Raw genomic sequence first — 27,444 nt, 5'->3', positions numbered from 1 at the left:
GCCTTCTTCACAGGTGGCTCCTACATGCTCCTGGACCCCAAGAATGCAAAACCAAAGCAGAAATCTGCCCCTTTGAGCCCCCTGATCCAGTCCTCTGGCTGTCTGAGCATGTCCTTCCACTACACCCTCCGTGGTCAGTCACTTGGCACAGCCCTAATCATCTACTCGTCCATCTCTCGTGAGATTGGCCAAACTGTGGGCTTTACGCTGACCTGAGGCTCATCTGCCAGAGTTGGGTTGATGGGAAGCTATGGGGCATCTCTCAGGATCCAGGGAAATCTGGGGCATGTGCAAGATTATTCCATAGAATAGAATCGGGGAGCCAGAAGGGCACCAGGTTCTGGAAAAAAATATAAGTGCCAGGAGAATGAGAGAAGGATGTGCTTGCGTTAGGGAGAGGGGTATATGCTCCAAGTATTCCTTTTGTTACTCATCCTTCTGAATACAGATTTGAAGTTGTTTTTCAATCCCCCGAATCTCACTTCTCCCTCGGATTCCTTCCTATGCAGGCAGCACCCAGAAACACACTCCCTTCTCAGGACAGTTCACACCTAGCTGGCAGCCTGTTTCTGTCAACTATACAGGCCAGGGACAGATTCAGGTACAGAAGAGCGAGAGCTCGGGATACTTTGCACGTGGTAGGCACCCCCGATATTGAAATGGACTGAGGGTCAGAGCACTGGGTTCCGGGGACCTGCATCCCTGAGTAAAACCAGGCAGCGGTGTGGGCGTTTGGACTGTTCTCTCACTTACTCTGCCTTTCTCCAATTCACCGTGCTGGGTATGTTTGGAAAGACCCTGGAGCCAGCTGTGGTGGTGGATGCAGTCAGCAATGCTCCCTGTGGGAGTGAGAACAGGGCCCTGGGAGGCCCAGAGTGCTCAGAATTGGGAGTGGGTTGGGGGAGGAATAGAGAGCATGGCAAACATTTCCCAAATCTCCCTTTTTGACCCCCTAGAGAGCTATCCTCAGTGTGACTTTGAAGATGACACTAATCCCTATTGTGAGTGGGCCCAGACATCAGAGGATGGTGGACACTGGACCCAGGGAAGTCAGAATAGGTCTATCCAAGATTCAGGCCCAGTCAGAAGTACCCTTAATGGAGGTGAGTGAGGACCCCAAGCCAATAGATGACTGAATCTGCCCCCAGCTGAGGAGGTGGCTCTTATGACTGATGGAGGAAGAGGTTGTAGATAGTGAAGATCAGCCAGCGGGTATTTACTAGGAAGCTACTGTCAGGCCAGAGCTACAGAAATGACAGAGACTGGGTTGAGTATTTTCATGACTGTGGAGTTATTGAAGCCTCCGCCCTCCAAATCCAGGCATCTCACTTCATCGAGTCCAAGGCTTCAAAATCCACTATCTCATTTTCAGTCAAGACACTTACTGGTGCAGCCAGCAAAGGAATCTGAGTTGCTGCTTTGGTTCTTTTGTGATCCTGCCTTCCGTACTTACAAGTCCAACATGAGCAGGGGGAGAAAGCACAATGCTATGTTATGGGAAGTTTGGGTGTTTGCCTCAAATCCCCATTTGAAAAGCAAGATGTTGCCAAGGAAAGGAGCACTAGTCTTGCCCCATGGAGGTTTCTTACCTTGCTCGTTGCCTTCTTTTGCTCAGTAGCTTACTGAAAAGTTCTCCCAGGCAGGTCAGTCTTTCAGACTGGTGAGCCGGCTCTTCTGTGCCCCGGGAGCAATCTGTGTGGAGTTTACTTACCACATGTATGGACTTGGAGAGAACACTGAGCTTAGGCTCCTGCTGGGGACTCCTGCGGGCAGTTCCCCGACTTCTCTCTGGCACCGCATTGGGTCTCAGAGCCCTGACTGGCTGAACACCTCTGTCAACATCCCTGCCAGACATCAGCGGCCCATGCAGGTGAGCAGCAGAGACAGCAGGCCCTGTGTCTGTGTGGGGCATAGGGAGGGGAACGTAATGCCTGGATCTGGGAGCACAGCAGGGGCTGAGAAGATGGAACGCTGGAAGGGAGCAGAGCAGAGAAGAACTTGGTGTTCCCCCGAGAAGGATATCTGGCTCCAGAAAAGGGGCAGGGGCAGAGCTGAGGCCAGAGCAAGGTGACGTTTTGGGCAGAGGTCAGACTCATTGCCCAGCAGAGTGCCTGAGTTGCCAGGGATTCACTTTCATTTCTCCTCTCCCTCCTTCCCTTCAGTGGATCCTCGAGGGGAACCAGCACCACCGTTGTTGTTGCTGTGGGTTTCGTCTTGATCAGTGATGGAATCTGTCGAGTAAGATAAAACCTAGGGCTCGGGAGAGGGGGCCATGCTCTGGGATGAGTGTCTTTTGAGTTTCTCTATGTGTTCTGCTTAAAATGCAAGTCCCCTTTTGTGCTTGCATTGTCACACAGCCTTGGGTTTTACTTGCTTCCCACCTCTACCTTCCCGGCCCCTTCAGGATGCTGGCTTGAGTAAATGTGATTTTGATGCCTTGACTTTCCGTGGCTGGATCCAGAACCCCTTACCTAGTGAGTGGGGATTCTGAAGGCAGGGCTGATATCCTATTCATTTTATGTTTCCTGTGTCCAGCGCAATACCCAACATACATTAGGAACAGTGTTTGTTGGGTGTTTGTTGACTGAAGGCTGGGGGTAGGAATAGAAGGAGAGGTGTGAGTGAGTTCCTCCTTTGAAGCCACCCTCTCTAGTTAGATGTGAGTGAGGAGGGTGGAGGTATGATTTTGACTAAATTTAAGGGATATTTTTTCTTTGTAGGATCTGCACCTACAGCACTTCCTTACAAATCTCCAGTTTCTCCCACTATCCCTTCTGAAACCCCTGTCTCCACAGAAAAACCTATGTTTCCCACGGAACAACCCACTGTCCCCCCTGAAGAGCCCACCATCCCCACTGAAAAACCCACAGTCCTCACAGAAAAGTCCATCATCCCCACAGAGAAACCCACAGTCCCCACAGAGAAACCCACCATCCCCACAGGAAAACCCACCATTCTCACAGAAAAAAACACCATCCTCACAGAAAAAAACACTCTCTCCACAGAGAAAAACACTGTCCCCACAGAAAAACCCACCATTCCCACAGAAAAAAACACCATTCTCACAGAAAAAAAAAACCACTGTCCCTACAAAAAACCCCACAGTTCCCATTAAAGGACCACCATCCTTACAGAGAAACCCACAGACCCCACAGAAAAAACCACTGTCCTCACAGAAAAAAGCACAGTTCCTACTGAAAGGACCACTGTGCCCACAGAGAAACCCACCGTCGCAAAACTCCTACTCCCACCTGGCCCAGCTCGACACTTGTGCCCACTAGGCCAACAATGATGCCTCCTAGAGCTCCAAGCACCTCCATGACCACTGGGATCCTGACCACTACAAGTCTAACTGCCTCAGGTATGTGAGAGGACATCACACAAGGCTGAAAGGAAGAACGGCGGCCAGGAGAGAGAATAAGGGCACTTTTAGGAGAAAACTGCAGTCTGAGAGGGGAGATAAATCAGATGTGAACTACCCTGGGAGTGAGCAACACACACACAAGTTCAGATGTGGGTTGTTAGGAACCAAGCGTAGATTACTACGTCTTATGTTTTTATGAAGATAGAATTCATATATCATAAAACCGATCCTTTTAAAGTGTACATTTCAGTGTTTTTCGTATATTCTTAAGATTGCACAAACATCATCAGGTTCTGATTCCAGAACATTTTCACCCCAAAAAGAAACCCGTGCCCATTAGCAGTCACTCCCCATTCCCCCTCGCCCCCAGGCCCCTGGCAACACTAATCTCCTTTCTGTATCTATGGATTTGCCTGTTCTGGACATTTCATACCCTGGAATCGTATAATATGTGGCCTTTTGTGTCTGGCTTCTTTCACGTGGCATCATGGAGCCAAGGTTCATGCCTGTCTTAGGACTTCAGGTTCACCCATGTAGCAGGACCTCTTTCCTGTAGAGTGGAGGCTTGACGGAGGCCGTTTTCCCCTTAGTGAACTGCCCCCAAAATGCCCAGTACGAGTCCTGTGCCTGTCCGGCTTCCTGCGAGAACCCCAAGCCCAGCTGTGAGCCCAGCTGCGCAGCAGGCTGTGTCTGTGATCCCGGCTTTATGTTTAATGACTCCCGCTGCATCAGTGCATCTTCCTGCAGTTGCTTCTACAGCAGCAACTACTATAAGGTAAGACCACTAGGATGCCCACAATCCCCACAGGTTGATAGTGAGGATAACACCTGGGTTCTGGCTTCATCTGCTCCCCAGGTGAGATGAATTTGGATCCATAGGACATGCTCAGTGGTGGACCTGTGTGGTTTTTGATTGTCATATCTGTTCATACAACAGGCATTTGTTAAGCACCCTCTGTAGCCCAGCATGATGCCAGGCTATGCAGAAGATTCCATTATCCTGTGGCCCTGTGCTAAGTGCTCCTGACAGTCTCAATATTTCTGTACTTCTGTCCCATACTGGCAGCCTTGATGCATTAGACACCAGACCAACCAGGTGGTGCAGGGCCCTCATCTCCATCCTGAGGAAAGCTGGAGGTTCCTGCATATACAGAGAGCCCTGGCCACTGTGTAGAGCTCCAGGCATGTTTAGGGCCAAATATCACATTCCAGAACCTTCTTCCAAAAGAACTTGGAAATCCTGATGGGATACCTCAAAAGAGAGGATTACTCTTCTCGTCTTCCCAGATTGACGACCCCTCCAGGGAGTTTTGACAAGAGCAGAAGCTCTGAAGGTCACAGGATGTGAGGGCTAGCACTGTCCCAAAATGACAACATACAAGCCTCACGCATCATTTTACATTTCCCAGTACCCACAATTTAAAAAGGAAAAGGAAATAGACTAAATTAATTCCAATAATCTACTCAACCCCAAATTGTCTTATTTCAATTGTAATGAATAGTTATTAGTGAGATTGCTTACATTCCTTTTTTTTTTCCTCCATATTAAGTCATCACAACCCAGCGTGGGTTTTATACTTAGAGCATATCTCAGTTTGGACTGGCCACCTTTCCAGAGCTCAGGGGCCACCTGTGGCTAGTGGCCACCATCCTGGATAGAGCTGCCCTCGAGTCAGGCCGATCCATGCTTAAATCTAGGCTCCAGCACTGGCTCGCTGGGCAGCCCCAGGCAAGGTTCTTTACTCCTTCACATCTGTTTTCATATCTATAAAATGTACATAGTGAGATTTTCTTTCTCGTAAAGTTGCTAGGAAGGTGAAATTGGAACCTGATACAGACAAAATGTTTAATAGACCTTAATTATAATTATTATTAGCAACTTACTATAAATGTCATATACAACCTATCAATTAAACATGTGTTAAGCTAATCATTAGTGTCCAGTGCCTCTTCTCGGTTCCGGGTGTTCCTCCCATTAATGGTCAGAATTCATACTTATCTCTTCAGGGTCTGCTTCCCCCAGGTCCCCTTAGCCAGTCTCATAGGTGTCCCTGTGTCAGTGTTAGGATTAGCTCCGGCTGCAGCCTGGGTAGGGAGATCTGTCAAAATTATCAGCATCAAGCGTCTCTTCCCTGCCCAGGGAGACATGTATTAACTTACTCTATATTCATTTAAGCATTCAGTGAATATTATTGAGGATTCTCAACTCTCTCGGCACTGGGGGTCCCCATGAACAGGGTGTGGTCCTTGCTCTCATAATGCTGTCGGATTGTGGGGGACACACTGGGTCTTGGTTCCCTCTTTCATCCAGCAAGTATTTATTGAATGAGAGCTCTCTGCTAGGCACAGCGCTGTACTGGGGCTAACACATGAGTGAAGATAGGCATGATCCCTTGCAGAGAGCTTGCAGTCAAAACAATCAAAAAAGTTCATATAAAGGGTAGCTGTGGTAAGTCCTGGGAAGGAAAGGTACCGTGCTCCTGAGCTATGAGGATGACCTAGATGGGGAAGTCTGGGAAGGCTTCCTGAGAAAGTAGTGACCCTTGTGCTGAACTCTGCTGGTTGCACAGGAATGACTTAAAAAAGGGCAGAGGGAAGAGCATTCTGGGATGCGAGAACAGCATGTGCAAATGTCCTGTGGTGGACAGGAATATCTGGTAGCTGATGGAAAGAGGAAGAGTATGGGCAAGGTTAGGTCTGCTGGTGTGGTGGAGAAGAGCGAAGGGCCCTGGGAGCTATAGCATTGCTCCCAGCATGTGTCATAGTGGCACAGTCCCACCTGCACAGAATGTTACCGCTGCTGGCCCAGCAGTTGGGTGGAGTGTGATATGTCTCAGTGTGGGAAATACAGTGTGCCAGCTGAAGAACAGCCAGTATGGATGCCACTCCTATGGTGAGACCCTCTCCTCATGCTATCTCTGCCTGCCAACCAGTCAGAGTGGTGTGACACCAGGGTCCCAACCCAACCTTGACCAGAGACATGGGGCATGCCACTGGGTGGGTGAGGTGGCTGTGGGTCTGGCTTGCCTGATGAGGCAGCAGCACCAGCTTCATGTATGCACTCTGTCCCCTCGGCAGGCACTGCCACCTGCTTTGTCTTTGGAGACCCCCATTATCTCACCTTCGATGGGAGGCACTTCAGCTTCATGGGAAAATGCACTTATATCTTGGCCCAATCCTGTGGCAGTTCGACAGGTGGGGCCCTGGTGATGTCCTCCCATGGCCTGAGTGAGGGGTCTGGGGTCAGAACAGCTGGGCTTGGGTGCCCAGTGGGTGGTGGGAAAGGGCCGGGAGCAGATGGGAGCAAGGCCTTCTGGGAAGTAAGGGCTGACACATCCACCCTAAAAGCCGGACTTCTCAGGACCAGACCCTGGGGACAAATGCACTTTCAGAGGCTTCTCTTCCTCAGTGGTTTCCCAAGCCACCTTTTAGTGAGAGCCCATCTGGCATATGGCAGCAAAGGGGCAAGAGAAGAAGCACAGACACCCCGCCCTGGAGGATGTCCCCTTGGTCCCTGGTCAGGAGACAGATCTGGGGCCCACACCCTTTACAGGCTGTTCTGGAAGAGGCAAACTGTCATGCCCACTCACTTGTGTTTGGGTCTGGCCTGCTCCCTGAACCGCAGAGCCGGCGTGTCTGTGGCCCTTTCCCCCAGGTGCCACCTGCAGCGGACGCTCGGAAGTGCTTGCTGAATTGGCGCTCTCACCTGGTGCTCTCCATCCCTCTCCCCACCCAGAGCTATTCTTCAGGGTCGCAGTGAAGAATGAGGTGAGAGGACAGGAGGGCGTGTCCTGTGTGAGCAAAGTCTTCGTGACCCTGCCCCAGACCACTGTCACCCTGCTCAAGGACAGACACAGGCTGGTGAGTCCTGTTCTCTTCTGTGTGTGGCAGCCTGTCCTGTGGCTGCTGTGGCCCCATCCTGGCCAGCCCTGCAGCCTCCAAACCCTCCTGGCGGCGGGCTCAAGAGAGGAAGAGGTCGTTAGGATTGCTGTGGATGGTGTCATGCTTTCCCGCATGAACGTGGGAGTCTGCTGGGGGTTCTCCTTGACCCTTGATCTGTCTCACTGTCTCTCTGTCTCCTCCCTCTGCCCTGCCTTCCAGGTTAAGGGTCAACAAGTCACCCTCCCAGCCATGCCTTCTAAAGGTGTCCTCCTGGCTGCAAGTGGGTGATTTGTGGAACTGCAAATGACATTTGGTTTGCGGGTGAGACAGGATGGCGACCAGCAGCTGTTTCTGAGCATGTCCAGGTAAGGGGGTGACCCAGCAAGGCAGGTGCCACTTCTCCAGGCTCTTACCTCCCTTTCTCGGGACCACCTGTTCCCTCCTCCCTCCTCTTCCATTCCCAGCACTAATTTAATTCTCACTCCCTGGGTGGGAAGCACATCGCTCAACTGGCAGGCCTCCCTTTGGATGAAGAGAGAGGAGGAAATGGTTTCAGGGCAGTGTGATAACAGCAGGATATACACACAGTGCTTTGAGAATGTGGTAGGAGTTGTTAATGGGCCTTGTGAGATTTCAGAAGAGTGGTCACTTGACCCTAGTCTCCAAGGGAGAGTGGCTCCCCAGATGGACAAACAAGGGAAAGAAAGACTTTGTAGCAAATGTAAGAAAAACCTGGAATGTCTTAGGGCCAGCAGGTAGTTTGTTATGACTGGAAGATGGGGTGTGAGCAGAAGGGGATGAGGGGAGGTGGTAAGGTTGGCTCAGGGTGGGGACTGTTAGGACCTTATGCCCTTATTAGGTCCTGACACCCAGCAAGGAACCCTGTTTAGAGTCCACACCTCCTAGGTCTCTGCTCGCCTCCTGTCCGAGGCCCCAGCTTAGGTCCCTTGGCTGAATGAATGTCTCCTCCTCCTCCACCTGCCCTGCAGCACCTACTCCAGGAAACTGTGGTTTCTGTGGCAGTTATGATGGCGACCTCAGCAACGACAACCTGAAGCTGGACGGCAGCCCTGCCGAAGATGTTCTAGAGCTGGGCAGCAGCTGGCAGACGGCAGAGGATGAGGACAAGGAGTGAGTGAGGACGTCCCGGTGTCTGTCTCCTCCCTCCAGTCCTGGGCCCCTTCTAAGAATCCAGCTCCTGACTGGCATCATCCCTTTTCTCCTTTCTCATTTTCGGCACGCACTGACTTCTGTCATTCTCCCAGCTCCCATCTGGGCCAAGTTCATGAACTCCAGACCACCACACCCATGCCCATGGTCAGTGGGTCCTCAGGGATTCCCAGCAGCCTGCCTCTCTCTTGCCCTGCTCCAGGTGTTCCAATGTCCTTCAGGGTTTGGTGTTCAAATGTTCTCCACTAGGGGTTGCTGAGAGCTGGGAGACCGCTGGGGTAGGGGCTGGGATGGAGGTGAGTCTTGGCCCTTAGGGCACTTGGAGTGGATCTCTTCCACGTGCCAAAATAACCAGGCAAATCCCCCATCCGGCGACCCAGCCTTACAGAGCCTTCTGTCAGAGCCAGAGTTCTGTGGACGGCTTGTGGACCCCCACGGAGCCTTTGAGTATGAAGGAGGGCAGGAAGGGCGGGCAGGAGCTATAGACACCAGGGGTCATTCCCTCTGACCTGGCCTTTCTCCTCAGGGCATGCCTGCCTCACCTCATGGGCCCTACCTTCTTCAAGATCTGCATAACCGACATGTGTAACTTTCAGGGGCTGCAGTCAGTGCTGTGTGCCCATATGGCGGCCTTGACTGAGACCTGCCAGGATGCTGGCTACATAGTGAAGTCCTGGAGGGGACCCCAGTTCTGCCGTGAGTTGTGCCGAGAAGCAGGGCCCCTTTGTTCAGACACAGACGTGAGCATGGGCCCAGCACGTAAGGGTCATTAGCACAGGCTTGGAGGGTGCTTTCACTTTCACATGGACAGGGAAATCTGCAGCGTCTGAAACACCCACTGAGAACACCACACAGTCACTTGCCAACTCAGAAAGTGACGCAGAGTGAGGCACATGTGTGCACATGCACGCCCAGGAGGCCAGATGCACGCACAGCATACAGACTGCCGGCTGAGGAGGGCGCTCCCTGACTGCCTCAGGCCAGTATGGGGAGGCAGGCCGTGCCCTCCATCAACGACACATGGGTGTCCCCTTGCTTTCCTTCCACCCTGAATGCTCACTTTGGGCAAGTCTACATGGCAAAACTATTTAGGCTCTTGGATCAACTGCTCCCTGGGACCTGCCTCTCGGCGGCTCACTGCAGGCTGCTCCCCCAGGGCCAGGGTGGAAGCTGAGCTCTAGTCACGCTCTCCTGCAGCTCTGCTTCCGGAAATGGGGCAGAAACCCCTGGCTGTGGGTCCTCTGAGCTCCTGGCTATGAACTAGCTCCGACCTCCTTTCTCTCTTCTGCGTTCCCGTCTTGCCCTCCTCACCAATGCTGCTCCGTCCACCAGCTCTGGCCTGCCCAGCCAACAGCAAGTATGCCGTGTGTGCCAAGCCGTGCCCCAGCACCCGCCATTCTGGGTTCTCTGGTATGTCCTGCCCGGAGCGATGCGTGGAGGGCTGTGAGTGCAACCCAGGCTTCGTCCTCAGTGGCCTTGAGTGTGTCCCCCCTTCCCAGTGTGGGTGCTTCGAATACACAGTGGGCTACTTGAAGGTGAGCCGCTGGAGCTGGGGCTCACCTGCCCCACCAGAGAGCATTCCTGCTTCTGAAGTGTGCACCCAGCTGGCGGGCAGGAGAGAGAAGGCCTGGAAAGCCCGGGCGAGTAGGGCTAGGATTAGGGAATTCCGGCTCTGAGCTGACTTCCCATTTTCTTTCTTCCTCTCTAGTGCTTTTCAGGCACATGGGGATGGAATCATAGCACAGTTATTTCCCACACTGCCCGGCAGAGCCTGAGACCCCTGGTTCTCTCCCTTCCCATCTTCCCCGTCCTTCCCATCCAGAGTCATTTTCCTAGAGTTTTATTCCTCTGAAGGCTCAGGCACTTAGTGTCTCATCTGGACTCTTTCCAAGCACCGTCCTCTCCCCTACCCAGAGCCCCTTTCTCTGCTGGAGGACTGCGGCCCTCACCTGGGCCCCGTCTTCACCATTTCTCAGAGGCAGCATTTTGAGCCAGCCTGGCATCTGTGGTGCTTTTCTCTTCCTTCTTTGCTTGTCCCTCACCCAAGGCCTGGTAAAGACACTGAAGTCCATCAGAACCCTCTCCAGCTTGGCTTTCTGTTGCTCGGCCCCCATTCCAGGCTGGCCCACTGCATGCTCCTTATCCACATCTTATTCTTCTCCCAAGTTCACCGTCTTCACAGCCACTCATGCATCTTGGAATCCTTCACTTCCTCTGAGGCGCTGTTGAAATTCGGCCTCCTCCTTGAAGCCTTCCTGATAAACAAAGTCAGAAAGCATCTCTAAACTCTTAAAACCAGTGCTTATCGTCTGTGTTGCCCCCAGGAAACTCTCACTGTACCTGAATTGTCCTGGCACAAAGCTGCATGTCTTGTTAGGGCATGTGAAATATTTGTTGACTTATTTACTATCCCCTCAACCACTGGGTTTTGAGTTCTGTTAGCATAGGGACATCGTCCATCTGATTTGTTCCTGAGTCCATAACACCTGGCACATTGCAGACAGATAAATTCCTGTTGAAATAGTGAAGGAACAAAGAAATGATGGCTAGCTGAGTAAATGAGCAAATGCCAGGCTTCTGCACCTGAGCCCAGAGCTGCAGGATGACAGGACACCTCCCCAGGGAGCAGTGGGCTAGCAGGGACACGTGGGAATAACCTTTCCCTTCCTTCCTTCCATCCCCCAGACAGGGCAGCAGTGGTTCAGGCCAGGCTGCCAACAGCTCTGTATCTGTGAGTACAGCCAACAGGACTTGGTGTGTGCTCTGGAGGTGCCGGGTCCAGGAGGCCTGTGGTCAGCAGGATGGCACATACGGCTGCCATTCCCGAGGTGAGCAGTCCGGTGGAAGGCAGAGGGGGCGCTGCCGTGTGGTCTTCAGCAAGAACAGAGCCCTGCCCTAAAGCAGGCTCCCCTGCAAGCAGGGGCATAACCAGGAGCAACAGGCAGTTGCCCAAGCGCAGAGCAGCAGCTCCAGGGACCCAGGACTGAGGCTGGGGCAGTCCCTAGTCTTGTCTTCCCTGAGCCAAGCTGACCACACCCACGAGCCAGGGGTGCCATTGCAGCACAGGCTGGCCAGCGTGGCAGCTCAGGCCCAGGGTGTCTCTGCACGTCATCTCCTCCTCCACAGGGTCTGCCACCTGTAGTGTCCCAGGAGACCCCCACTACCTGACATTCAGTGGCGTCCTGCACCACTTCACAGGCACCTGTATTTACACCCTGACCTGACTTTGCAGGTTGGACTCCCTAGAGAACAGCTTCATTGTGAGCGCCACCAATGAGTTCCGTTCCGAGGCGGCAACTTGGAGGCTGCCTGCGTCAAAGCCGTCCATGTGCAGGTCTCCAACCTCAGAAGCTCGCTGATCAAAGGCCACAAGGTCATGGTGTGTGCCTCCGCCCACCTTCCGGGCCACTCCACCAGCCCACCCAGTGTCTTCTCTCTGTCCCCCATGCCCACAAGCCCACCTGTCTGGCTTCTAGAGCCCCTGGGGGCAGCCTATGGCAGACCCAGCCTCAGTTCCTGAGATGCACTCAAACAGTTCCCCTCCTGTTCTCTGCACCCTAGTTGTCCCTGTCCTAAGTGCCTATCCCTTCTGTGTCCTCCCTGCCTCTGTAGCTGAACGGTCACCAGGTGACCTTGCCTGTGTGGCTTGCACAAGGCCAGGTGAGCATGAGGCCTAGTGGCAACTTCGTCCTGCTTCACACGAGTTTTGGGCTTCAAGTTCGCTATGACAGCCACCACCTAGTTGAAGTGACAGTGCTGTCCTATGCTGGCTGGCTCTGCGGGCTGTGCGGTGAGTACTTTGCACACCTGCTGCAGTAGCCAGGATGATGGGCAGCTGCCTGGCTTGGTGCTGCTCATCCATACACATGATTAGATGGCCTAAGAACTCTTCCACCTGTGCATTGGTTGAGGGCATTGTGTGTGAAGGTTGATGTTAAAGGAAGTCCAGGGTGAATAAAAGGAGGCCTAACCTGGTCTTTTGAGTGAAGGGTGGGGGACCTCTTCTGGGGAGGTGGTGGTCCTGGGGCTGGGCCTGTTGGCCAGGTCCCTGCCCATCTTGGTAACTACTCACTGCTCCAGGGAACTACAATAACAACGCCTTCGACAACAATGTGCACCCGGATAAAAGGCCTGCGCCCAGCTCCACCCAACTGGGGGCCTCCTGGAAGTTAGCAGAGTCCTCTGAGCCTGGGTGAGAGGGAATGGGGGCAGCCAGCCCTGGCCGGAGCCTCGGCAGGCAGCCTGGGGGGTGTTCTGTCCACATCCTCAGTCTCTGCCAGACGAGAACTGATGAATGTTCCAACCCCCCTTGCCCCTGCGTGCTCATTTCTCCCTCACTTACCCGTCTCTCTGGAGAACTCTCCAGGGAGGTCCAGCCTGAGAGCTAACCTTTTCTTTCCTGCTGCATCTTGTGACCTTCCTACTGGAGGGCAACACTTTTTTCTTTTCTCCTGTCATCATTCCCCTCCCTGTTTTCCTCTTCACTTCTGCTTCAGTTTTGGGGGGGTTCCACCAATCCTCAATTCCTCTCTCTCCCGTGTCCCTCATTCAGCTGCTTCAGTGAGGCTGGCAAGTCCTTCAGATGCCTGGGGAGCCGAGTGCCAGTGGCAGACACCTGGAAGAGCTGTGATATCTTAATGAACCCTGTGGGTAAGCCACAACCACTGCTGGCCCCTTTTCCCTATCCCCAGGAGGTAGAGAAGGGGGTGTCAGGGAGGGAAGAAGAGAGATAAGAAATAGGCTGAAAGTCAGGAGGAAGGCAAGTGGAAATGCAGAGGTGGTGCTCCCCTTGGGAGTTCTGGGGTCAGTCCATCTTTTGCTGCTCAGGCAGCAGGTTCCCAATGATCACGGGTTTTGATCAGAATGGATGTTGCATTCACCCCATTGTGTGGTTCTGCTCCCTTCTCTAGCTTACTCTGCTCTCTCACACCCCCATGGTTCTGTCCTCCAGGACCCTTCTCCCAGTGCCACAGGGAGGTGGCCCCGCACTCCAGCTTCACCAGCTGTGTGTATGGCCAGTGTGGCTCCAAGGGGAACGCCCTGACCCTGTGCCACTCCCTGCAGGCCTACGTGGCCCAATGCGCCCTCGCCAGCTGGGCCCCTTCCTGGCGTAATAGCACCTTCTGCCGTGAGTGCCCTGCTCTGCTGCCCCATGGCCCCAAAAAGCCCCCGGCACCCCAAGTTCTGCTGCTCTGCTCTTCCCTCCCACCCAGCTCTCCATCCCCCTGGAGCCCTCCTCCCAGCTGCTCTCAGACTCCCTGCTCAGGGAGCCTCCTCACCTGGTTCCATCTCCTTCCCCTCTGACCCACCAGCTCTGCTCCCTTTCTTCCTCTTTCCCAGCAGCTCTTTTCTTTTCTTTAATTGTGGTACAATACATATAACAAACTTCACTGTTTTAATAATTTTTAACCATCCAGTTCAGGGGCAGTAAGTCCATTCACATTGTTGTAGAGCCGTCACCACCACCCGTCTCCAAACGTTTTCATCTTCCCAAACTGAAACTCTGTTCCCAGTAAACACACACTCCCTGTTCCTCCTCCACTCCCATCCTGGCAGCCACCCTTCTACTCTGTCTCTGTGAATGTGAACCATCTGGGGACCTCACAGAAGTGAACTCACACAGAATCTGTCTCAGTGTGACTGGATTGTTTCACGTAGCATAACGTCCTCAAGGGTCACCATGTTAGTGTTTGCCAGAATCCCCTTCTCTTTAAGGCTGGATAATATTGCATTGTGTGGATAGACCCCGTTTTGTCCTTCCATTCATCGATGGGCTTTCACAGGAACACTTGATGCCCCAAGGTCAGGGAGCTGGAAAGCGCTCTGCCCTCCTCACACGGGTCTCTTCTCAGCTCTGAAGTGCCCATCCGGCAGCAGCTACAGCCCCTGTGCCAACCCCTGCCCTGCCACCTGCTGCACTCTGGACAGCCCAACAGACTGCCCTGCAGCGCTGCATTGTGTCGAGGACTGCAAGTGCCAGAAAAGCCATGTCTTGAGTGGAATGTCCTGTGTGTCCCTCAGCCAGTGTGGCTGAACTGACCAGGGGGGCTTGTACCACGTGGTGAGAGGCCAGGCCGCAGGGCATGTCCCGCCCTTCCCAGCTCCCCGAATTTGGGGGCAGGCAAGCTCTGAGCCTGTGCAGGATCGGTGGGGGGAGCTGTTCAGAGCAAATCCAGAAACCAAAAGGCTGAAAAGGGTTAAGGAGGGAGGCCAGCAGCCAAGGAAAATGAGCCTTGGGAGCCGGGGGTGGGGCTCCGTCCATCTCCAGGTTTCTGCAGCTCCGCTGATGCCCACACCCTGCAGGTTAGGGAGAGCTGGTACACAGATACCATCTGCTCCAGGCTGTGCACCTGCTCCACAAATAACATCTCCTGCATCCAGACAGCCTGCAAGCTTGGCTACATGTGCTGGCCCCTGGCTGGGCTGATTCCGCTGCCGAGGCACAGGTAGGTGGCCCCGAGTTAGCTCTCCTCAAGGACCCTCCGTAACTCTTGCTTCATAGCCCTGCTGTACCGAAGAGCTTCTGGCCGGGAAAGATGCCCCTGCACCATCTGAAAGGGCTCATCAGCCTCACTCAAGGTTCTCTTGTAGTGGCTGTGAACTTAGATGGGCTATTATAAGTCTCTCTCTGGCAGAATAACACCTCTACCCCCAAGCCTCACATCACACCAGCTGGGCCCTCATGCCTTGATCCTTGTCTTTGTTTTCCTTTTCTTTTGTGGCCCTGTCGCTTCACATCCTCTCCTTGCAGCAGGGAGAATGCCTGTTCTTGCTAGAGGCTCAGCATCCCTCTCTCCTCCAGGGATGGGCATGTGCCGCATCTCAAAGGGCACCCACTACGTGAGCTTTGATGGCAGTTACCATGCCATCAGGGGCTCCTGCACATATGTCCTGGTGAAGGTGTGCCACTCCACCTCAGACTTGCCTTTCTTCACAATCAGTGGCAAGAAAAGGAAGCCCCAAAGCAAAAGTTCCACACCCTACGTCCAACAGCTCAACATTGACATCTCTTGTTCTTGGGTCACCCTGCAAAGGAGCCACCACGTGCTGGTAAGTGGGGTGGCATGGGCAGGCAGGGAGGAAGTGAGCTGCGGGGAGAGGGCCTTCTTCCTGCTCATGGGCTGTGCCCACCTCTGTAGATCAATGGCACACAGGTCACCCTTCCCTCAAAGAACCAGATCCAGGGGGTCAGAATCGCTGCCAGTGGTGTCTACACTGTGCTCAGCATTCTCACTGGAGTGGAGCTCAAGTCTGATGGCCATGGTTGCTTAGAGATTGAAATTCCTAAAGCCTCTTATGAAAAGGTGAGGGAAGCACCTGACTCTTTGGGTTGGGGACTCAGCCTCCGGTGTGGGGCACCAGACGGGAGAAGTCCCTCCCCAGGATGGAGGGTGCTGTGTGGGGTGCCTTTCCCTTTAGAGTGGAAAAGCAGGTGCCAGTGAGAAATGCTTCTCTGCCTTTCTGGGTGCTGAAGACTCCCTGTGCCCACCCAGGTCTGCGGCATTTGTGGGAACTTCAATGGGGAGGAAGAGGATGAAATGATGATCCCAATGACGAGCTACCCCAGGATGATGCCAAATTTGTGGACAGTTGGTGAGACGAGACATCTGGCCCAAAGTAATTGTCCCAAAAGACTTTGCTTCCTCACAGGAACACGAACAAGTTGGGCTTCTAGACCTTTCGGCACACTTGGGATGGGAAGGTGCCAGTGTTCCTTTACATTGTAACCTGATAGGGGATGGCTGCTGGATCCCAGGAACCTATTTGGGGAAATATGAAAGTCTTTCTTCCTTGGCTTTGAAACGTGGGAGGGGATCTAAGCTGCATGGAAGGTGACCAGAGCTCAGACTAGCATCCTGGTGAAGACAAGAGGGGTGTTCAGGGTCCTTTAGGAGTGCCAAATCCTTTTCACAGATGGGCATTGGCTGCTCCTGTCATGACCCCTTTCCTTTCCCAGCTATCAACAAGACGACAGGAAGATCCAAGCAGTACAGCCAATGAGGCCAAATAGGAGCTGCAGGCCAGCTGACTTAGCAAGAGCCCAGGAGCACTGCCAGGCAGCTTTGCAGGCTCTGGCCTGAGCCAAGTGTGCCACCCACCTGGTCCTTGAGTCCTTCCTGCTCAACTGTACCCACAGCCTCTGTCAGTTTGGAGGCCTCGACTGGGTGCTCTGTGAGACTCTGCAAGCCTTAGGGGCTGCCTGCCAGGCCCAGCAGCTCAGCCCCCCAATCTGGAGAAACAGTAGCTTCTGCCATAAGTGACCACTATGGTCACCCCAAAACAGCTCCCAAACCGTTTCTCTCCATGTATTGCTTAAAGCTCTCCCATTTTCCTTTCTAGTTGTTCCGGACCTATTTCTGACCTCATTATCTCTGACGTGGACCATTTCAAATAAATAGCCTCTTAGCCGGGTCCCCCCACCGGACAGCCCAGCTGCTCCTCCTCGCTCCACTCCTTTGCCAGAGCTGTCTTTCCGAAGCAAAGTGATCATGTTACTCCCCCGCATGGCTGCGTTTCCTCCAAGATTAAGTCCTAGTTCCTCTCAGATGGACGCGCTCCTGCCGGCTGCCCCAGCCTCTCCTCTCTCACCCTCTCCCTGGGTGCCTGCATGTCACCAGTACCCAATGACCCGACTCCCTGCACCCCTGCCTGCCACCCAATGCACCTGCTCCCTGCACCTGCAAGGTTCTTTCTTCTCCCCTCCTGGGGCACTCCTAGGCATCCTTCTGTAACTCCTTCCTTAACAAATGTTTTAATTTATTATTCACGTCCCATAATATTCACCACTTGAAAAGTGTACAATTCACTGGTTTTTAAGATCTTCACAAAGTTTCACTCCATCACCACTATCCAATTCCAGAACCTTTAAAATTTTAAAACAACGATTAAAGTGTTTTCAGTATATGATCCATTCACATGTGAAAAAAATCAAAAGTATTTGAAAATTCCTTGTGAAAAGCCTTCCTCCCACCCTGATCCCTTGGGTTTCCCAGCCTGCTCTGATTATATCTGAGTGTTTTTCCTATGATCCTTTATTTACACACATACAAATACAAATTTATGTTCCTTAATTTCTTACCAACAGCATCCAAGGCATAGTATTTTGCACTATATTTTTCTTCACTTGAGAATCAAGCTTGGAGACCCTTCCACGTCAGATCTCTTTTCCAGCTCAGATTCCCACATCTCCTTCCCCTTTGTAGCCGTGTAGTAGTCCATTATATTAAATACCCATAACCCATTTAATTTATTTCCTACCGGTGGACTTTCTAGCTATTTCCAGGCTTTTGCTCTTGCAGACACGCTGCAGTGGACAGCCTTATGCGGTTAGGATTCTGTGTGTATGCCCACTTCCAGGATGAATTCTGAGGTGGGGCATCCCTGGGTTGAGGCTTGTGCGGATTCGTATTTATGAGGGATGTTGCCATTCGGCTCTCCCTAGGAGTGATTGACATTGCCACCAGCAACACCAGAGTGCCTGACACCCCATAGCCTTGCCAACCCGTGTCACCTCGCTTTTGGACTTCTGCTGATAAGTGAAAAAGAAAGAGTCTTAAATTGCATTTTTCCTATTACGTGTGTGAAGTTTTTCCTATTATGTGTGAAGTTGTGCATTTACCTATTTAGGGGCCATTTGAATTTCTCTTTCTGTGAGCTCTCTTCATGCCCATCGGCCATTTTTCCACTGGGTTGTTGGTTTTTAGTGAACTATTTTATAGAAGTTCTTTATCTATTACAGGGAGTAGCCTGTTACTAGTGTTAGGAGGTACCCAATTTTTTCCAGTCCTTTTTCTTTTCCATCTTTGACCCCTTTTTGCCTTCCAGAAAAAAGAACACGTATATATGTACATTTTGGGGGTCAAAGATACTAGGATTTGTTCTACGGCTTCTGCATTTTGAGCCATAGTTACAAATGCCTTCCCTGCTCTAAAGTTGAGAAAAAGTGCCCATGTTTTGCTTGAGTGTTTTTATGGATTTTTTTATATGTAAATGTTTGATCTACAGAGACTTACAAGATACAAATGAACTTTGTTTTTATTTTTTTCCAGCATTATTAAATGACCAGTCTCTCTTCCCACTGGCTGAGATGCCACAATTTATCCTATACTAAATTCTCATATGTATTTGGGTCCCTGCCTGGGCTTTTTCTCCTCTTCCATTGCTCCATCTGTCTTCACTTAACTAGTTAACCAGTGTTGTGATCACTGAGATTTTAATTATGTTTTAATTTCTGGCAGGAACATTCATAACCCACTACCATTTATTTTAAAAACATTTTCCTGGCTTTTCTGGTCTGTTTATATGTTCATCTCCACTTTATTGTCATCTTGTCCTATTAAAAAACAAAAACAAAATCCTGCTGGTGTATTTGATTGGGATCATCTTAGTGACATAGGGAGAACTGACATCTTTATGTTGTGGAATCTTGTATCCGTGAACATTTCCATCTGTTCACAACTACTTTTGCTTAAAGGGCTTTATTTAACTTCTCCAACATAGTGAGTACCTCCCTGCTCGGTGCCCCCATTACACCTCATACACACATGCCTGTCGCACGCCCACTGACCGTACACATCTAGGTGGCGTGGCAGCTGCTGGCTCTCCTCTGTGTCCCACGCTGAACGGGGAGAGCCCTTGCTATTCCTTTCTTTCCTTGGAGCCAGGCACAGAGCCCCCACTCAGTAAACGTTTATTTCTGCCCCTCTCCCCCAGCTCTGGAATGCCCTGCTCACAGCAGCTACATGACCTGTGTCTCCTCCTGCTCACCTTCCTGTAGGGACCAGGAAGGCCAGTGCAAGGACACCAGAGGCCCGTCTACCTGCAAGGAGGGCTGCACCTGTCAGCCTGGCTACTTGCTCAGTGAGAAGCAGTGTGTGCACAGGAGTCAGTGTGGCTGCAAGGACGCCTGGGGCAGCTCCTTCCCCGTGAGTGGGGACAGGAAGCAGGGATGGGGACAGCAGCCCTCGAGGGTGGCACCTTCTCCTTCCCTGGGCATCTGCCAGCTTGGGGCACTTGTGTGTGCAGCTGGCCCAGGGGTGTGAAGGCTGGTGAGAGGGCAGGTTGCTCTCCAGACTCATGGGCCTCATGGGCTGGGGGTATGTGGTTTGGGTTTTGTATTGGGGAATCCAAACAGCTGGGGTGGGCACAGTACAGTGGCAGGAGCACTCACGAGTCCTGGGACCTCTGTTAATGCACAGTCTGCATCTGTAAGATGGGTCCAGGGGCACCTCCTGAGTAGCCCATGCCTCCGGGGGCAGTACAGAGACGTCAGGCTGCAGATGGCACCGGAACTGCCTCTGACCTGTGTCAGTCAAGCCACTGGCCTTTGGGCTTGCGCTGCTGGGGTAAGAGGAAGAAGAGGTGGCCCTTCCTCCTTACTCCCTTGTTCTCCTGGGCTTCTTCAGGCGGGTAAGACCTGGCTTTCCAGTGGCTGCAACAAGAGGTGTGTCTGCAAGGATGGAGTCATTTGGTGCCAGTCCTTCATCTGCCCCTCTGGCTCCCGCTGCCAGACCAACTCCCCCGGCAGTGGCAACTGCATACCCACCAGTAAGGGGTGCCCTCGGGGAGGCACAGCAAGAGCCAGAGCCAGGAGGGACTTGGCTGTGGGCTCTGGAGAGAGAGAGGGGCCTGGAGCACAGGCACGGGATGGGCCTGGTTCCCATTTGGCTCTTAGCTCTGTGGTCACAGGTAAGTCCTGACTCCCTCTGGGATTCACTCTCTTAAGGGCACAAAGAGGGGACTGGATAAGGAAATCCTCTCAGGTTTTCAACTGGGACTGAGAGAGGGAGAAATTTGAAGATCAAATATCCAGGGAGCCCAGGGCTAAAAGGGAGGGTGACAGGAGGCATCAGGGCATGTGGGGGATTCTGGGGAGCGTCATATCTGGGCAGGGTCCCTTCTCAGCCTTGCCCTTCTTGGCAGAGTCAGAACAATGCTCAATTTATGGGGACCCCCATTACCATACATTTGATGGCCTCAGCTACTGCTTCCAGGGCCATATGACCTACACTCTGGTAAAGGCTGTGGACATGCTCCCTGATGGGGTGGAGCCCCTGGTCATGCAGGGACCCAACAAGGTGTATTTTCCCGTGAAGCCAGTCTTCCTGCAAGAAATCATCGTGAAGGTCTACGGCTATACAGTCCAGCTGCAGATTGACCTGGATCTTGTGGTAAGAGCCAGGCCAGGCCGGGAGGGTCTCAGGAGGCAGGCTGGAGCAAAAGAAACCAGGACTCTGTGTTCCCTGAGAAATTCCCAGCAGGCACTGGGAATCAGTGCCACCCTCAACTAGTGGAGAGAGTTATGGGAGGGCAGTGGGACTTGTAGAGAGAGAGGGGAAGACAGAGGAGGAGAGGGCATGCCATGTGGAGGTGGAGCCAGGCTGAAATAGTCCCAGAGGCATCCACTCTGCCAAGTTTTTTGCAAGGAAGGGTCTGGGGCTGCCTAGAGACCAGATCTTGGGTAGCCCTTTGCCATGTGGGTTAAGGAAGGCTACTGGGATATCTTGTTCCATGGGGTGATGGCATGGAGAAATACAGAGATGTGCAGAGAAGCAGAGGCAAAAGCAGTAGAGGGTTGGGTTGATTCAGGACTCCCCTCAGCTCCTGTCTTCGTTTTCTAGGTCAACCACCAAAAGGTGACCATCCCCTGTAAGCCCAGCAAGCAACTGACGGTTATCATGCATAGCCATTGCCTGTATCTGATCACCGACTTTGAGCTGGTTGTCAGTTTCAATGGAAGGGACAATGCAGGTACCTGAGAATGGGGACAGGAGTGCAGCCAGAGTGTTTCTGGGATGGGGGAGGGAAGACTACATTTTAGTCAGGCCAAGCACGGAGTGGAGCACTGCCTGGGAGTGGAGCCCCGAGCTCTGGAGAGGACCCAGGAGGGGCCGGAGAGGAGGAGGGGGCTCACTTCTGAATGCCTCTTCCTTCTCAGTGATCCGCATGCCCAGCACGTATGGGAGGCTGGTATGCAGGCTGTGTGGGAACTATGATGGGAACCAGAGCAATGAGTACGTGCTGCCCGACAGCACCCTCACCAAGAACATCAACGAATTTGGTAACAGTTGGGAGGCAAAGAAGATCACTACAGGCCTCGCCGGCATCTCAAGGTGAGATGACTGGGGCTCTGAGCAGGGAGGGCTGGGCCCCGGGGCAGTCTGTCCACCCCACTTACCCCCACATCCTCGAGGAGGAGGCACGGAAGGCTAAGGGCCCAGACTACTCACCTGCGTTCTCTAGCCCTGAACGTCCTTCTCAGACTGACCTTGGGGCCCCACCTGGCTCCTTCGCTGTCTCTGCCCCAGAGCCATAGAAGAGGAGGAAGGGGAAAAGGAGGAGGAGCCAGGCTTCCGTGTGTGGGAATGCAGCCCGGAGCAGCTGGAGCTCATGAACAGCACCCAGCCATGTAGGGTGCTGGTGGACCCCCAGGGCCCCTTCGCTGCCTGTCATCTGACTGTGGACCCGGAGCCCTTCCAGGAGTAAGTCAAGGCCCAGGACCCACTGGAACAGCCTTTCTCCAGGTCCTGTCCCCGGTTCTCCGATCCCAGCTCTGTTTGTCTCTTTTCCTTCTGCAGCCCGCGGTCCTCATGACTCCCATCTTCAACACGCACACTGCCTTTGTGTTGGGGCTGCCAGGCCCTCTTTTGCAGGGCTAGGTCCCCTTGCCCGGCCCTCTCTGACAGCCTCCCACTGTCCCTGCTGCCCCACTAGTCACTGCGTGTCTGACCAGTGTGCTGCCTGGAGACCCCAGGAGTGGGAGCAGTTGCGCTGCCAGGTCCTCAGTGGCTATGTCATCATCTGCCAGGAGGCAGGCGCCACCCTGGCCGGCTGTGGAACCACACCCACTGTGGTAAGACTCTGACCTTCCCCACCCCTGGCCCTGACCCCCCGGCCACTTCTGCCCTCTGCTTGGCTCTGAGCCCCACCATGGCCCCTCCCTGGGCTTCCCGTCCTGGCGCCCCAATTTCAGCTCTCACCATGTCAGTGTCCTGCCAACCTCACCCTCCTGCCCCTGCCCAGGATGCCAACCCCCGCCCTCTCACCCTGTCTGGCTCCTTCTCCCCAAACCTACCTTTGCTCCTCTTGTTCTTTGCATGCTTAACGTTTCAGACACTCAAAGCCAGCCCACGATTCTGGCCTCTGCCTGTACTGAGGCTGTCTTCTGTTGGGTGACCTTGCTCCGCCTCCAGCCTCCAGCCTCACGTTCTCCCAACACCTACAGGGGGTCCCAGCCCCACCACCTTCTGACTATGACTTTGTCCCCTCAGCCTTGGCGTTTCCGGCCAATACCATCTATCAGAGCTGCATGATGCCCAGCCCAGCCTCCTGTGCCAGCCTGGCAGCCCCCAGGGACTGTGAGGGCCCCTGTGTGGAAGGCTGTGCCAGCCTCCCAGGCTATATGTACAGTGGTGCCCAGAGCCTTCCCGTGGCCCACTGTGGCTGCACCTACAATGGCATCTACTACCAGGTCTTGGCTGGGGTGGGAGGCCCTGGGGGAGCAAAAGGAGAGCCAGGCTTGGCAGGGGGAGGACCCAGACCTTCTCCACTGGCCCTTTTCCCCTCTCCAGCAGGGTGACAGCTTTGTGACTGAAAGCTGCTCCCAGTGCTGCACCTGTGCCAGCTTGGGCATCCTGCTGTGTGAGCTGCTCAGCTGTGGTGCTGGGAAGGTTTGTGCACTGGGGAACCTCACTTGCGACTGCTTCTGGGGTGAGCCTGGACCGCCCCTCGGCTTCAAGCCCCGGGGACTGGGGAATGTCCCTGGACCATGGATTGGTCCTCCCAGGCATAGGACTAGGACTCCTCTCCATCGATGCCAAGAAGTTGTATGACACACTCTCACTCGGTCCATGTCCTTTTTTGGGAATGACAAAGGGATGTTCCCTGAGCATCTGATGTCTGCCAGGCATTGTGCTGGGGCCTTTTCCTGGCACTGGCTTCCCGTGGTTCCCTTTACTCAGCACTTCGTGGTGAGCACAGCTTCCCCATTTTATAGGTAAAGAAAGTGGAGTTAGAGAAGGGGAGGGATTTCCCTAGAGCCCAGGCTGGTGAGTGGAGCATTGGAAGCCAGGCCTGCACCCCGCTGGCCCATCTCTGTTAGCCACTGATTTCTCCCCTGGGCTCCCAGTCCCCAGCCCCTCTCCCTGGCTGTGAAGGGTCCTCCCAGAATCCCCAACAACCCCCTCCATCCTTTCAGAAAGCCCATGTCTATGGAACCCATGTCAGAATGATGGATGGTGCCTGGAGCAGGGAGCTCACTTCACCTATGAATGTGAACTTGGTTATGGGGGAGATGTGTGCACGGAGCCTTGGGATGTGCCACCCTGTAGAAAGCCAGGTAAGAACTTCATCCCAGGCCCTGTATCTTCACAGCCCCTTCCCCACGCACAACTGCCACAGCATTATTCCATATAAATAATGTCCAGGTGTACTAGACAACTGTTATAGATCCGTACAGATAGTATGTTATTAATGTAATATAAAATGTAATAACATTATAATATGATCCCTAGAGATTAGCAAGAACGGGGTTCTCAAAGAATTTCTGAGTCCCTCTGCCCATCTCCTACCCGCATATTCTGGAATGTTCTCTGAGCTCTAGCTCCTTTCGGTGGGTTAGATCTCACCCCTGCCCTTATTTCCCCCTCTTACACCCCTCTAAACCTCTCCAGTGCCTTTTATTGTTTTTCCCTATCCCAAACTGTAATTCTTTTGAGCCTCTGGGCCAGTGGTTCTCCAACTTATCTTTTGCCCAAGATTGGGGAGGTGTAGGTGGGGTGGGGTTGACTTGTTTAACACATTGGTTCAGGGACTCTCCCAGAGATTCAGCTGTGGTAGGTCTGGAGTGGGCCCAGAAATCTCCATTTTTAACAAGCTCCCAGGTGACTGATGGAAGTGATTCCAGGGCTACCTTTTGAGAAGCAACAGCCAAGAAGACTAGGGAACAGGCTGGATGAACATCCTCTTAAAAAGTCTTATGGAAATTGTGTGTCACAAAACAGAAAGGGTTCCTGGCAGGTGATGTGAAGGCCTTGGAGCCCCTGGGGGCAACAGCCTCCTGGAGGGAGAACCAGCCACACCAGAGATTCAGGGGGATACAGTCCTTTCTAGGGGACAGCTGAGGACTGACTTAAAGGGAGTGTCTCTTCCCACATGCCTACCTATCTAACGTCCCTGTTTCTGTTCCCTGCACCCCAGAAACATCCAGCTCTGTGGCCATCCTGTTGGGAATGCTGGTGCCCATGGTGATCACAGTGCTGGCAGTGGCCAGATAATGCATTTCCAGAAACAGGAGGCAGTGGGTTCTGGGAAAGGGGATAAGGAGGGGCCCATGCGGTGAGAAACCAGGGGGAATGGCCCTGACTACCTCTGTTCCCCGGTGCTCCCTGGGGAGAGAAGGCAGAGCCAGAACAGTCAGGCTGGTTGACAAGGGGGAGAGCCGACCCCACCTCCCAGAACCTTGGTGACTGGCCTTTGAGTCTGCCTTGGATACAGGTTTTCTCATTATCTACTCAGATTTTGTTGCAGAGCTTGCCTCCGAAGTCACTTAGTTTTGAGTTGTCCTCAAAAAAAGAGAGACAAAAGTTATTTATATTTGAAATGTGGATTTCCACATGATTTTGGTGGAGGAAGGGTCTTGAAGGTGGGTCATGGGGGGAGAAATAGGAGGGAGACAGGTGTGCAGGGGCCTAGGGCCGGGCACGCCACATGCATCCAGAGGGGAACCAGGGAGTGAAGGACCTGTGTCCCCTACCTTAGACAAGGCCATGTAGGGGTGAAGCGTTGAGCCCTCTGGCCTCTGGGATATAAAGTCTGCTCCTTTCCTGTCTTCACCGGGGAACCCTGGTTCTTAGAGGACTTGGCCTTGAGTTCCCCACTAGTGAAAGGTGATCCTGAGGTTTTAGATTTCTCATGATGAGGTGGATCACTGAGTTCAGACTAAGAATGCAGAATGTAGCTTTTCCAAAGAGTGACTGGGCCTGTGATCCTCTGGAGAGGCCCCCACGTTCGGCACGAGTCCATTTCCCAAAAGAGCAAAGGGGTTACTATGAACTGAGGGCACAGTCTGGGAGCAGCTTGCTGTGTTTTGGGCTCCATCCTAGCAGGAGTGACCTGCTCACCTCACCCTGAGGCCAAAGGGCAGACATTCTGACCTACCTCCCCACCCCCACCAAGTGCCTCCTGCCTCCCACCAGGCAGATTCTTGCTTGGAGAGGGGGCTGGGACATCTTGCTTGGGCTCTGAGGAGAGGTAGGCTGCCAACTGGAGATCAGGGTGTAGGACCCCAAGGGACAGGGACAGGATGCCAAAGCAGGCAGAACACTGGGGTCTAGAAGGAAATCCTCTCTGTGCTATCCTCTGCGATTGACTCCTGTCTTTAAGAAGTAAGACCCCACCTGGCTGGGGAAGGGTCAGAGATCTTGGTCAGGAAATCTACCCCTTATAGGGGCAAAGGGGGCCGTGGGCTGTGTCTCTGAGCTGGGAGGGCCATGCTTTAATCTGGGCACTGCGTCCCTATTGCCTTCCTGCCCCAACCTGGGCTCCCTTCACCTGGTCTTTGACCTTTGCTTGTTTTTCTTCTGTGCTCTGCTCCCTTGACCTGTTCCTCTCCCCACCAGCTAAGGTCACCTTATCTAGCCCGGATGTCTAGTTGGCAGGGAAAGGACATGGCCTGGGTCAGCACCCTCCAGATAGACCCTTGGTCTTTGGCAGCACTGAGTCCCTCCAACCATAAAATACATGGGTTGTATGTCTGAGGCGGTGGGGAGACAGAGGACTCAAGTATTAGGGACTTCATTAGAGGCTGGTACAGGTAGGACATCGGGGACAGCGTCATGGCCCAAGGCCCCATTGGCTGAGAAGGGGAGCTGTGATTTGGAGCGTGCACCGACTCTGTACCACAGGGCAGCTGAGGTGCAGAAATGGCAAAGTCGTTCCAGCTCAACAAAGCTGGTCCGGCCACACCTACCCCTGCAGGAGTGCCCAAGGGCAGGCGGAGACTGGGTGCAAAGGATACAAAATGGCAATAAAGGAACAGGTCAGTTTGAGTGAGGGATTGATTCCAGCCTGATCTTCCGTTTGGGGGTAGACACTCAGGTGGCTCCCCCTTCCCTCCCCAGAGACTGGTGGAACTTGCCTGGGCAGCATCTTGAAAGGGGCAATTGTATTCCCTGTGACTCAGTCATGTGTGTGTGTACACATTCACGTGTGTACATGTGGGGGGTCTCCATCCACTTGATTCTTTCCCCTCCCCCACAGCCAATGTAGACACTCCTCCCCCCACTGCCTTTCAACCAACCCCAGCTGTTAACATCTGGCTTGCATCTGTCTCCTTCATCTGACCAAACCCCCACCCAGCCAATGCCCCCCTCCTCCCCTTCAGGGGGTTGTAGGGCAGGGCTCAGCTCAAGGCTTTCCCAGCCTCACACAGCCCCCTGCTGGGGCAAAGGAACCAGGGCAGGGGCGGCCCCACCCCGGAGGTGCCCCAGGCTCTTGGCAGAGCCATCTGGAGCCGTTAGCAGCAGCTGCCAATGATTCATCTCCCCTTGCCCCCACCCCACCACAGCCCTGTCTCCAGACCTCAGACCCTTCTCAGTGTGCCAGTGGCAAAGTGCTTACATACCCAGACCCCACTCTCCAGAAATCTATCCCCCTGCTCCCAATCATCCCAGAGCTGTGACACTTCCCATTTTCTTTTATTTATACCAAAAAAAAAAAAGTTTTAAATATAATTTAAGAACCCCTCCAAGCACCGGTGTCTGTCTCTGGTTTCTGCCACCACCTCACCCCCCACCACTCCCCTCATGGACACAGCTGGGGGTACTTGGGGGCACAGAGAAAATGCCTGGGGGCTGTGGCATGACCACAGCACTGCTCTGGAAACAAACACAACGATGGGTCCCTGTTTCAACCTTGGGCAATGGAGGTGAAAATGAAACAGGTCCCCCCCAACACAAAGTTATGACAAGGACGGCAGAAAAACAAAAAAATGGGGGAGAAGGGGAAAGGGAAAGAAGAAAAATAAGACC

The 27,444-nt window shown here is 53.3% G+C and overlaps 1 protein-coding gene across 1 annotated transcript; it reads left to right on the top strand.

Annotated features, from left to right (window-relative positions):
* ZAN (zonadhesin) lies at positions 1-27,367 on the top strand. Its single transcript, XM_057487986.1, is given in 49 exon segments — positions 1-178; positions 510-596; positions 764-847; positions 957-1,103; positions 1,321-1,445; positions 1,619-1,890; positions 2,175-2,238; positions 2,405-2,474; positions 2,757-3,230; positions 3,233-3,346; positions 3,955-4,139; positions 6,118-6,206; positions 6,208-6,257; positions 6,443-6,559; positions 7,101-7,225; positions 7,466-7,611; positions 7,711-7,871; positions 8,236-8,381; positions 8,742-8,863; positions 8,943-9,112; positions 9,749-9,951; positions 11,102-11,158; positions 11,160-11,244; positions 11,543-11,697; positions 11,700-11,795; positions 12,029-12,206; positions 12,497-12,608; positions 12,969-13,066; positions 13,368-13,544; positions 14,269-14,477; positions 14,720-14,845; positions 14,847-14,862; positions 15,219-15,466; positions 15,556-15,720; positions 15,910-15,958; positions 15,961-16,033; positions 16,374-16,669; positions 19,130-19,341; positions 19,822-19,963; positions 20,339-20,586; positions 21,037-21,166; positions 21,354-21,528; positions 21,724-21,897; positions 22,130-22,247; positions 22,250-22,268; positions 22,687-22,886; positions 22,987-23,125; positions 23,613-23,753; positions 24,614-27,367. Coding segments are annotated over 49 exon segments (7,212 nt in total). The 5' UTR covers positions 1-24; the 3' UTR covers positions 24,883-27,367.
* The last annotated feature ends 77 nt before the right edge of the window (positions 27,368-27,444 follow it).

This window comes from Manis pentadactyla, chromosome 10 (genome assembly GCF_030020395.1).
Source record: "Manis pentadactyla isolate mManPen7 chromosome 10, mManPen7.hap1, whole genome shotgun sequence".
Taxonomy (NCBI): Eukaryota; Metazoa; Chordata; class Mammalia; order Pholidota; family Manidae; genus Manis; species Manis pentadactyla.
This window is presented reverse-complemented; position numbering and strand designations above follow the sequence as displayed.